This window comes from Tachysurus vachellii, chromosome 3 (assembly GCF_030014155.1).
Source record: "Tachysurus vachellii isolate PV-2020 chromosome 3, HZAU_Pvac_v1, whole genome shotgun sequence".
Lineage (NCBI taxonomy): Eukaryota > Metazoa > Chordata > Actinopteri > Siluriformes > Bagridae > Tachysurus > Tachysurus vachellii.
The window spans coordinates 17,838,286-17,851,361 of NC_083462.1; the positions used below are offsets into that span (position 1 = coordinate 17,838,286).

Genomic DNA, 13,076 nt, shown 5'->3' on the forward strand with positions numbered 1-13,076 from the left:
CGACTGATTTGAAATGAAGTGGATTAGCGAACTACTGGATTAGCACGGATCGAGTGGAACGAAAAAGTGTGTTTAGTTCGAGTTTTTGATTTCCTGACATCAGAAGAATGACGCGAGCATGGTGTTGAACTGATGCTACTTATCACCTGTATAGGGCACGTTACGCTTAATGTTTTCATTATATTGAACCAATGACATGGCATAGTGACCATAACACACACACGGAGCAGCGTTTCCGATATTCCACCCTGCACAGCACAGCAGAGGTCCGTAGTGCTAAAAGGGCTTACAGGTCTTTGGTTAAACAGATGACTATTTCCTGTAGCGAATCAGCCCCTTCCCCCACTCCGCTCCATTCCTCTCCTCCTTTTCTTCTCCACATCCCTCTCTTTCTCACTCTCCCAGTGTTTTATGGCATGCTGACAAGCAGATGATATTATCTTCCTTTCATTCTTATCACTGCTAAAAAACAGCTTGGGCTTGGCCGGGGCCTCGGGCTGCTGCGCGCACCGCTGACCAATGAGAAATCGTAGACGCAGATGTGGCCTTAAAAGCCAAAGAGGTCAAGAGCCCCTTGTGAATAAAAAGAGAGTGGGTGTGAGAGAGAGAGGCCACTAATCTATCTTATCACTTTCCCACAGTGCCCATATGTGCCCGGCGCCGGAGGGCTGGTGCCAACACCGCGCCAAGTCCCACGGACACATAGTGGAGACGAGGAGGCGGGCGGGGCCACAACGCTCACACATGGAATTTAAATGTACGTTTACGACAGTGAAGTTCAATAAACACTCCTTTAACCTGAGATTTACAAACACTATTCACCACATCTGTAGCACAGAGCATCAGTTTGAAGTTGTGAAGAAAAATAAAGAGGTAGAGATGGTTGTTGGTGCTTCTGGAAACATTATGTAGCTAATACACTTAGCATGCGTTGCGTATCCGACTCTGATATAGCACGAACCTGTCAGATGCACTGGCCACGCCCACAATCCACAGTAGTAGCGTGAGAGACTTAAGCTTGTGTAACTAAAGTACATGAAGTGCAGATAAAGATTTATAAAAAGATAAATGATAAATGCTGCCCCTAGACTTCATTAACTGCCACTAGACTTCCATTATAAGTGAGATTTGGAATAAACTGGAAAAACCGAGCTGGGAAAGTAGCTGGAATTCCGATCTGTGGTAATCAGACACACATTATAGACACTGCAGACTGAGATAAGGTTTAAAAAAAAAAAAACCCAAACTGTGACGTATTCATCTAACGCTGACGTACTTGACGGACGTTAATATCTTGGAATAATATAAATAATAATCATACGTCTGTTTTGTGTGTGGAAACACGGAGACTCCGATGTAATCTGCTCGTAATGTTACATTAGGACGCTTTTATACGGCTGGTGTGATTGAGCCATGAGCTGAATCGGTGGTTGAGACGCTGCTCGGTTTGGAGCAGTAGCGCTCAAGGCTTCTCGCTGTTTGGCTGTCACGTCGAGGTTGAGGTCGAGCTCGGTTGAGCCGCAGATCTGTCAGTAGCTCAGGAAGGATAAATAAACACAGGCCTGGAGACAGGGCACGCTGCTGCGTTTGAGGTTTTATTTTAGATGAGCTGTTTGTTTGTGGTACCGCAGGAGACCGCTGTCAGGGGGCCAGCCATACGTGCATTTCAGAATCCGTACTGCTGGATTCAGTTTGTACAGACGCAGAAAACACACACGCACACACACTCACACACACACAAATGTTTCAGCAAACGAATGATTTGCCTGCACCCGCTGAACCCTGTGTTGGTTATATAACAAAATCTAAACTTCACGCTGCTGTTAAAAAGAAAACGACCGCATGCTGATATTCACAGACACTGTGCCGTGTCTTTAAAGCTGCAGTCTGTAATAATACCCAGTTTTCTCAGACGGGTTATAACAATATCATTTAAAAAAATACCATATAACAACGGATCTGATGCCATGGACTTCACCGTTTTCTCATTTTAAAGCTTCCTTTTGCATTTTCTGTTCCATAAATAAGCTCCACCTCCATAAAGCCATGGATCTTGTGAGTGTCTTGGTTTCAGATACAGATCCTGGACTAGGAATAGACTCCGCCCACATGCAGGAACAACTAATTTGCATGTTTTGCCTGGAAATAAGCCCTGCCTCCATTTTTAAGTAGTGAATCTTGTTTTATTTCATTTAAAGCTTCTATTTACATCTTTTAGCCAAGATCCTCATATACAAACCAGTGTATTGTATATTTATTCATTAATGATTCTATTTGTATTCATTGGCCTGGTGATAGGCAGAATCTCCAGCTACAATAAACTGACCTTCATCATAGTCTATTTTATATTTTACTAAGTGCTACATTTAAAGCTCCTGATTACAATTTCGGCCCATAAAAACAAGAGATCTCGCTAGTTTCTGACCCAGAAACATGATCTATTTTAACTGGAAATGTCTGAAAGCTTACAAATTTTATTAAGCACAAAAACAACATCAATTCCAGTGGATACAGTCGGTCTTCTGTCTACAGACTTCACCGAATTTTTCTGAAGCTTTAATTATTTCTTACATTTACATTTTTATTTCAATTTTAGTTCTATTTTACAACTGAGCAATTGAGGGTTAAGGGCCTTGCTCAGGGGACCAGCAGTGGCAGCTTGGTGGACATGGGGTTCAAACCCATGACCTTCCGGTCAGTAGTCCAACACCTTAACCACATGTATGTATGTATGTAAAAACCTTAAAAACAAATATCTGGTCAATAATCATGTCTCTGATTTCTCCAGAATTTATCAGCTTCTGTGTCAATAGGTTTTTCTGTGCGAGAAAAAAGAAATGAAATTGTGTAGGTATAAGGAAAGCAAGTGTGTGTGTGTTTGAGAATGTACTGTACATTTGTGTGTGTGTGTGTGTGTGTGTGTGTGTGAATATACTGTATATTTGTGTGTGTGTGAATATACTGTATATTTGTGTGTGTGAGAATATACTGTATATTTGTGTGTGTGTGTGCATGAGAGTGTGTGTGTGTGAATATACTGTATATTTGTGTGTGTGAATATACTGTATATTTGTGTGTGTGAATATACTGTATATTTGTGTGTGTGTGAATATACTGTATATTTGTGTGTGTGAATATACTGTACATTTGTGTGTGTGAATATACTGTACATTTGTGTGTGTGAATATACTGTACATTTGTGTGTGTGAATATACTGTACATTTGTGTGTGTGTGAATATACTGTATATTTGTGTGTGTATGACAGTGTGTGTGTGTGAATATACTGTATATTTGTGTGTGTGAATATACTGTATATTTGTGTGTGTATGTGTGTGCATGAGTGTGTGTGTGTGAATATACTGTATATGTGTGTGTGAATATACTGTACATTTGTGTGTGAATATACTGTACATTTGTGCATGTGTGAATATACTGTATATTTGTGTGTGTGTGTGTATGACAGTGTGTGTGTGTGAATATACTGTATATTTGTGTGTGTGAATATACTGTATATTTGTGTGTGTGAATATACTGTATATTTGTGTGTGTGTGTATGACAGTGTGTGTGAATATACTGTATATTTGTGTGTGTGAATATACTGTATATTTGTGTGTGTGTATGACAGTGTGTGTGTGTGAATATACTGTATATTTGTGTGTGTGAATATACTGTACATTTGTGTGTGTGAATATACTGTACATTTGTGTGTGTGAATATACTGTACATTTGTGTGTGTGAATATACTGTATATTTGTGTGTGTATGACAGTGTGTGTGTGTGAATATACTGTATATTTGTGTGTGTGAATATACTGTATATTTGTGTGTGTGTATGTGTGTGCATGAGTGTGTGTGTGTGAATATACTGTATATGTGTGTGTGAATATACTGTACATTTGTGTGTGAATATACTGTATATTTGTGCATGTGTGAATATACTGTATATTTGTGTGTGTGTGTGTGTGTGTGTATGACAGTGTGTGTGTGTGAATATACTGTATATTTGTGTGTGTGAATATACTGTATATTTGTGTGTGTGTGTGTGAATATACTGTATATTTGTGTGTGTGTGTGTGAATATACTGTATATTTGTGTGTGTGTGAATATACTGTACATTTGTGTGTGTGAATATACTGTACATTTGTGTGTGTGTGAATATACTGTATATTTGTGTGTGTGAATATACTGTACATTTGTGTGTGTGAATATACTGTACATTTGTGTGTGTGAATATACTGTACATTTGTGTGTGTGTGTGTGTGTGTGTGTGTGTGTGAATATACTGTATATTTGTGTGTGTGTGTGTGTGTGTGTGTGTGTGTGTATGACAGTGTGTGTGTGTGAATATACTGTATATTTGTGTGTGTGTATGACAGTGTGTGTGTGTGAATATACTGTATATTTGTGTGTGTGAATATACTGTATATTTGTGTGTGTGTATGACAGTGTGTGTGTGTGAATATACTGTATATTTGTGTGTGTGAATATACTGTATATTTGTGTGTGTGTATGTGTGTGCATGAGTGTGTGTGTGTGTGAATATACTGTACATTTGTGTGTGAATATACTGTATATTTGTGCATGTGTGAATATACTGTATATTTGTGCATGTGTGAATATACTGTATATTTGTGTGTGTGTGTGTGTGTGTGTGTGTGTGTGTGTGTGTGTGTGAATATACTGTATATTTGTGTGTGTATGTGTGTGTATGACAGTGTGTGTGTGTGAATATACTGTATATTTGTGTGTGTGTATGACAGTGTGTGTGTGTGAATATACTGTATATTTGTGTGTGTGAATATACTGTATATTTGTGTGTGTGTATGACTGTGTGTGTGTGAATATACTGTATATTTGTGTGTGTGAATATACTGTATATTTGTGTGTGTGTATGTGTGTGCATGAGTGTGTGTGTGTGTGAATATACTGTACATTTGTGTGTGAATATACTGTATATTTGTGTGTGTGTATGACAGTGTGTGTGTGTGAATATACTGTATATTTGTGTGTGTGTGTGTGTGTATGACAGTGTGTGTGTGTGAATATACTGTATATTTGTGCGTGTGAATATACTGTATATTCGTGTGTGTGAATATACTGTATATTTGTGTGTGTGTGTGTGTGTGTGTGTGACTGCACTGTGTATTCGTGTGTGTGGTCATGTATTTACCATGGGTGTAGCTGTGAGGAGGAACTTGGGTATCTGGGTGGGTTGGCAGCGTCTGATGGTGAAGGTGTTGGAGCGTCTGCTGTGTATCGACACATCAGTGTGTGAGAAGATCCACGAACTCAGAGAAGTGAAAACCAGCTCCTGCAGCAGAACAACAATGAACACAGCATTTATTTGAATGATCTCTATAACGTCATAACACTTTACTCAGAGATCCGATCGAGTTGTCCGATCAGACCTGTGACCAAACGCGGCTACGCAGCACTCCCTAGTGCTCCTGATCTTCACTGCGGCCTCGTCGGGACACGTTTCAACCGCGACACCACATTCTGAGGTGATGTTTTAACCTCGGAGACGCAGAAACACACAAACAGAGCAGCAGACAGAGCTGGAATTATGGCTGATATTTCCAGTGACTCATGAAGGCTCCATTTCCCACAAGATGTCTGCCATAAACACAGCTGAAAGAGGAGGTGTGAGGCAACGAGGGACGAGTGTTTGGAGAGCCGCGGTCCGGGCTGCGTTCCCAACCCACACGCAGGGAGAGAAGATACGTCTGGAAACCCTTACAGTGACGAGAGCAGCTGGAAAAACGAGAGGCAATGGTGAGGCCCAGGCGCCCGGAATCACAAAGATTCACACTTCTCTATAAAGAGTCTCTGTGGCCACATGATCAGGGATATAATCAAAAAAACAAAGAAACCGATGAGAACAAAGACCACCGTTTGGATCTGAACACCTTGAGAACACCTTTAATTAACACTCTCCTGTTTAAAGTTAGTTCTTTATTTTCTATCACGTCAAGCTTAAAAGATTCCAAACTAAATTAAAGCTGCAGTGTGTAAATGTTTGACCCTTTATTTTTACTTTTCTTCTTTCTCTATTATTCGTTTTTTCTCTTTGTTCTTTTTGATGTAATTTTTTGATTATTCTTCTTCATTTCTCATTTCTTTCTTTTTTATGTCTTGTTTCTTTCACTCGTTTCTTTTCTTTTCCTTTCTCTCTCTTAGATTTTCTTTCTTATAATTCTTTCTTTCTTCCATTTTCTTATTTATTTCTGCTTTTTTTTCTCTTTCTTTTGTTTTCTTGTTTTTCTTCCTTCCTTCCTTTCATGTCCGGTCCTTGTTTTTAAAAGGAGGAAAAAAAAAAAATACTTCTTTATTTCCTTCTTGTTTTTTTTTTGTTTTTTTTATGTTTTTATCTCTTTTTTTAATTTCTCACTTGTTTTCTTTCTTCCTTTCACAGTATAGGCTGCACCCCCAATAAATCTTGCTAGTTTCATTATTTACAGCATTTAAGCCCATTTTCTCTCCTCAGATAAACGGATGGGATCTATTTTATCTGGCTAGTCTCATCAGCTTTTGTTTACAATTTCTGGAGCAGAAATAAACTCCACTCGGCTAGACTTAATGTATCTTGTTAGTTTTTTCATTTAAAGCTTCTATTTACATTTTTTTCTCCACAACATAGACTCAGCTAAAACAAACAGAGCTTCACCAAAAATGACCAAAAAATGACTGACTGCACCTTTAATAAGAATCTAACTGAACTGGAGAGACTCCTTTATGTTAGACTCAAAACAAGTCCAAAACTCAACCTTCAGCATCCCTGCAAGATCAGAGCTCCATCACGCCACAGCGTCATCGCCAGAATCCACTAAAAACCACACACACGCTGTGGAACACGACCTGAAGTGGGGTTCGGGAAGCTAAAAGCACCCAGCTGCTTCCTCTTCAGCCGGAGCGGAGCCAGAAGGCAGGGATCAGGGCGTGGTGTATAGGACTGACAGCGCTGAGGGTGTCAGATTCTCCTCTGTGCGCCAGTAGAGCTGGGAGACGCCAGACGTTCAGAGTAGGATTACACCTTCTGTCAGCACCTGAGGAGCAGAACTTCTCCTGCCTTCAGCTCTTCACCAGATCATCACCAAATTACATACACACACACATACTCCTCGCCCACGGTGCAGACACAGGACGCTGGGGACCATGGAGACGGTGTCATTTACACCAACACTTTCCATCTCTTACAGCCGTTTCTATCCGAGTCATGAAAGTAAAACTGTCCCATCTCCAATGACACAGTGTGTGTGTTAATGACTGATGAGAGATGTTCACCGGGGTCTCGCGCACTCTTCTTTCTCATTTATTTGTTTGTTCTTTTCTCACTTCTCTCTCGCTTTTTCACTCTTTCCTCCGATACTTTTTCTCACTTGGATCTTTAGATTTCTTTATATTTCCTTCTCACTTCTTCGTGTCTTCTTTCCTTTTCTTACATTCCCCTAACTTTTTTATTTTTTTGCTTTATTCCTTTCTCACATATTTGCTTTCCTTTCTTTTTCAGTCATGTCATTTTTCCTTCTTTCAACCTTCCTGCGTGTTCTTTCTTCATTTAAATTATTTCTCATTGTGGCTCTCTCTCTCTCTTTCTTACAGCTTTAATTCTTTCTCTTTTTATGTTTGTACTTTCTCAACCGCTGGAGTCCTTTCCTTTTTTTTAACCTCTATCTCGTTTCTCTCCGCATGGTTTTGTCTTTATGCTGTCGAACTCCGGCCTCACCTGCAGGACGGTGCCGTTGTGTGTGTTGGGGAATGACGTGGTTCTGTCTGGCCACAGGATAAGATCGTTCTTAGAAAGATAACACGATCCAGAGCTCACACTGCTCCCAGCCTTCCTCCCACCCCGTCCTTTTTCATCCTCCTCCTCCACCGTGTCTGTTCTCCACAGCCGCCGGTGATGAAGCCGGTGAGCAGCTTTAAAGGAGAGGTAAAGTGCGAGCCATCTGAGCACAAAGAACAGGAGAGGAAGCATATTTAGTGCGTGGGAAGTTACGTCCATCTTCTTTAATCCACATGTAAGTATAAGTGCTGTCAAAACTACTAACTATAGAACTACAAGATGTTTACATACGATATGTAAGTGCATCATTTACATATCTAACTGTCCGAGTTATGTCAAGTCAGATTAGACGACTAAGACGACTTTAGACGTCTTATCCTATTCCTGAACTTTTTGTTTCTTGTGGGGTTTGGCCTTATATATATATATATATATATATACATATTTAGTCAGATATAGTCATATATAGTCAGACCTGGCCAGAGTTCCCTGCAGCATGACGTTGGACATCTCGGCTGGAGAGACATCGATGAAGCGCAGAAACGAGAAGCAGTTGCCTTCATGACCTACAGAACAACAGAGAAGATGTGTGTGTTTCAGAGTGATATCAGAATTGAAGATAGGAAGAGGAGAGCGAGAGAGACAGAGAGAGACATAAAGGGAGGGAGAGAGAGAGAGAGAGAGAGAGAGAGAGAGAGAGAGAGATAAAGGGAGAGAGAGACAGACAGACAGACCGACAGACAGACAGAGAGCAAGAGAGAGAGAGACATAAAGGGAGAGAGAGACAGACAGACAGAGAGAGAGCAAGAGAGAGAGAGACATAAAGGGGGGGAGAGAGAGAGAGAGAGACAAAGGGAGAGAGAGAGAGAGAGAGAGAGAGACAGAGAGAGAGAGACACACACGGAGAGAGAAAGAGAGAGACAGAGAGAGAGAGAGAGAGAGAGAGAGAGAGAGACATACAGACAGAGAGAGAGACAGAGAGAGAGAGACTCACTTGTGTTGTGAAATAAGGAGTGGTGGATGTGCTCAGGGGAGAACGGTGATAAAACCTGCAGCAGTCTGTAAAGCAGAGAGACACATCAGAGGTACAGGTTAAATATCTACAGTGAGTGTGTATGTGTGTGTGTGTGTGTGTGTGTCAGGAACCTCACTAAGGTCATGAAGATATAGAACCAGAACATAATGAAACTCACCTGCTCCTTCCTGGGTTGCAGGTATGAAGGAAACCATGACGAAACAGGAACTTGGACATGACAAAGGGTTTTAGGGACATGTGGAACGGGGAGCGTGTCTCCTGTCTCTCAAACAGGTCTGGGTGATTACACACCTAAACAATAACACACAACGCATTCAGCTCTGATGTCAGTGTGCAAGCCTTTCTAAACACCTACTAACATTCTGCTATGGAGCTGATGGATTGCTGGACAAATGCAACACGCGCACAAACAAACCTTTCGGAACTGCATGACGAGGTTCATGAGGCTGCTGGTGGTGCTGTGTGCTTGCTGCGCTGTGCCCATGGATGACTGCAGCAGGTCCTCGATGGAGATCTTGTTCTTCAGAGCCTGGTACAGGAGCCTCTGTCTGCTCGTCAGCTGGCACGAGGTCAAGATCTCGATCTGGAGATGACAGAGAAAGGGTCACTGTGGTACAAACATATACCTCAGTGTGTGCGTGTGCGTGTGTGTGTGTGTGTGTGTGCGTGTGTGTGCGCACGCGCGTGAGAGCACGTACCTTGTCCGAGAGCTCGTTCTCTACGTCCTTCTTTATCCTGCGCAGCATGAAGGGCTTCAGGATCATGTGCAGTCTGGAGAGCTGGTCTGATGTTTAACAACACAAAACACAAAAACTTCAACAAATTATATTATAATGTATATAATAATTATAATAACATCATTCTGATGGAACTGTTTATTTTTGCAAACAAAATTCCTGACTGTAAGAACACAAAAATACAAAAAAAAAAAAGAAGAAAATATTTTCATGTCTATGCTTGTGGATCGACTGCATGAGAGTCATATTTAAATCATATTCAAATGAATTGGACAAAACTGATACAGAGAAATTCATTAAAGGTTATCTGAACTGGACTTTGAATCAGTATGAAAACTATTTAATGTGATACTGAACTCATTTAAAATGATTCAGGGAGTTAAATGAATCAGAATAAAATGATTCACAAAAAAATGAATCCAACTGAAATGAATCAAACTGAAATGAATCAAATAATCAAATCAGATTTAAATGGCGCAAAGTAAAATATATCAGACTAAACTGAATCGGTTTAAATTGATATCACAGAGCATTGAATCAGTACAAAGGTCATAAAAGGTCATAAAATATAAAATATTCGAATATTCGAATGTATTTTGCTAATACTGTGTTCCTGTAAGATGGGTAAAACTGAAATGAGTTAAAATGATCAAAGAGAAATGAATCAGAGAAAAATAGTAAATAAAGTTAATTCAATTAAACAAGCTATAAAGTAAAGAATCTAAAATCTAAAAGTGAATCAATTTTTTTATTATCATGGATTCGTCTAAAACGTAAAAAGTAAATTGAAAAAATAAATTAAAAGATTCTGAATGAAATGGAATTAAAGTGAAAATACAGAGAAGAATAAATCATAGGAAATATTCATCAGATTGAAATGAATCAAAGTAAAATTAATCCCAACGAAATCAGAGTAAAAAGAATGAAAGTAAAATAAGTGAAGTGAATCAACCCAAAATGGTAACAGATTGAAATGAATCAGAGATAGATGAATCAAATAAAAAAGGAATCATCGAAATGAATCAGATTGAAATGAAATCATAGAGAAATGATTCCAGTCTTCAAAATGCCTTGTTATTATGATAGATCCCTATAAAATGAATCAGGTTAGAATGCATTAGGGTGAAATGAATCAGAATTAAATAAATCAAAGTGAAAATAATGAGATAGAAATGACTCGTGTGTTATTGCGTCATAAAACATTACAGCCAATCACATTCCATTGTGTAAATGTTTTATGGTGATCCGACCAGTTAACAGGAGCAGAGAGTTTGATGACATTTAAAGGTGGGGTCTCCGTTGTTTGACAAATGCTTCAGAAAACTGCGTTGGGCCGACAAACTAAACAAAAACAAAACAAACGTGTACCCAATGAGCAGAAAGGGGCGGGTCTGGTCAATATGGGCGGAGAGTGTTCAGTGCGCATGTGTGACATTAGCAGAAAGCGGTTTTAACATTGACACGGAGGATAAAAACAAAGAAAGAAAGCAAAGAAAGGCTTACGATAAGGAAAGAAGTAGGACCCGTGTTAATATAGGATCAGCTTTCCAGCGCTGGAGAGAACTGAAGGAGCGGGAAGTTGGCCGCATATTCACAGATTGGAGTTTCCCGAGTCAATAACTCCTGAGCTAAACGCTGTTACTACACAAATAACACCTCTTTTCTATTGTAGTAATGTAGAGAGGCAGCTACAACCGCGTTTTGCTAGTAACAGCGTTTAGCTCAGGAGTTATTGACTCGGGAAACTCCAATCTGTGAATATACGGACAACTTTACTTAAGACGGCGAGGTTGCTTTTTTCCTTCTCAATAGGTGAGTAACGTTGGTTTTGCTTTGTTTCACAGAACTAATATATGCCGTCCTTTACATGATTATGCTTGTGTGTCATTTTTACTTGTTTGTTTATCTGCAATCGTATTGTTCTTCCCTTCAGCTATGATAAAGACACATTTCTTTCCATTAGTTGCCTGGGTTACGTATGTATGTGTGGGCGGAGCTATCAATACAGGGGTGAGACCCATTTGGGTTAGGAGCGTGTTTGTTTTGGTGATTTCAAATGTCAACATTGGCTTTCAAACAACAGAGACCCCACCTTTAATGACTAATGACTTTTTCCTTTAACCGTCTCATAACCGTTTTTTAATGGATTCATGTCTATCCATCCATAAGACACCGAGGTGACCTTGAGTACTCACTCTCGTCGATGGCGGATTTGTTCTCGGCGTGGCTTTCTATGTCTTTGGAGAACCACTCGTTGAACTCCTCATGAGAGTCAAACAGAGTCGGCATGATGAAGTGCAGCAGAGCCCACAACTGAGGAGACAAACACAAAGAGCCAGATTTATAAAGTCCTGCCCTGATTCATTCTCACACACACACACACACACAAGCGTAGTCTCACCTCGGCCATGGTGTTCTGGATGGGTGTTCCTGTGAGCAGCAGTCGGTTTCGGCACTGGAACTGAAGCAGGATCTTCCAGCGCACACTGCAGAGAAACAAAAGTATCATCATCATCATCATCATCATCATCATACGGAAGACCTGTCAGCACGTCTCCGAGAGAAACCGACACGGGGGGATCAGACGCACTGAGACAGCTTGGCTCCGAGGCACTCGCCGGGGTAACCGTTCATCTTTCACCACAACAGAAGCTGCTGGTGCATTTGCTGTCAGGACGAGCCGGGCAAAATCTCACATGCCATGTTTTGGACACAGAGACAGTGATAATACATGCCATGTGAGGAGGAAAGGCAACATCCAAATCCATCCTAGTGCCATGACCATCAGGGAAGGTTTAGATCGGTTTAGCGTACAAATGAAAAAGGGGCAAAAACATATGTGAGGTGGGAAAAAACAAATGAATAAAATATTAAATTAAAAATGATATATCTCGGCATATTCATCACACCATTATTTAATGATTTATTTAAAACAAATTATGCCCCTCTTCTTGACTCCATTAAAAGACCTTAACACCTGGCGGACATTCCCTATTTCTTTTCTGGGCAGGATTAACGTTATTAGAATGAATATTCTACCTAAGTTTCTATATTTGTTTCAATCCCTACCTTGTCATTTACCAAATATTTTCTTCAAAGGCATCAATAAGCACTAAATTCATTTGGAACCATAAAATGCCCCGAATTAGTTTTAACAAATTAACGAAACCAAAGGATAAGGGAGGAGTCACCTTACCGAACTTTCGTCTCTACTACTGGTCAGCACAGGTGAAGCACATGGTCAGCTGGTACAATGAAAGGACTGACTCTAGATGGCTTAATCTGGAAGCAAGGGCTTGTGCTCCTTTCCCAATAAAATTTCTGCCTTTTATTGCAAATAACAAAAAGCTTAAATGTGCCTCAACAAATTTCACCATTTCGAACACTCTTCGGATATGGAGAGACATTAGGCTGTATCTTAAGATTAAAATCCTTAAGGCATTAAAATCCTTCCAAGAAATATCGCACCAATATAGTATACCACAGTCCCATTTCTTCAAATACCTTCAGCTGCG

The 13,076-nt window shown here is 40.1% G+C and overlaps 1 protein-coding gene across 1 annotated transcript in view; it reads right to left on the reverse strand.

Moving 5' to 3' along the window:
- ino80 (INO80 complex ATPase subunit) overlaps positions 1–13,076 on the reverse strand; it is a 44,261-nt gene that overhangs the window by 16,901 nt on the left and 14,284 nt on the right. The window contains exons 17-25 of the mRNA XM_060866087.1: positions 11,963–12,047; positions 11,757–11,874; positions 9,523–9,608; positions 9,240–9,407; positions 8,982–9,115; positions 8,783–8,847; positions 8,264–8,354; positions 7,729–7,951; positions 5,173–5,313 (exon numbers count right to left, since the gene is read on the reverse strand). Of these exons, the coding sequence (XP_060722070.1) occupies positions 5,173–5,313; positions 7,729–7,951; positions 8,264–8,354; positions 8,783–8,847; positions 8,982–9,115; positions 9,240–9,407; positions 9,523–9,608; positions 11,757–11,874; positions 11,963–12,047 (1,111 nt within the window). The remainder of the gene's footprint in view (positions 1–5,172; positions 5,314–7,728; positions 7,952–8,263; positions 8,355–8,782; positions 8,848–8,981; positions 9,116–9,239; positions 9,408–9,522; positions 9,609–11,756; positions 11,875–11,962; positions 12,048–13,076) is intronic.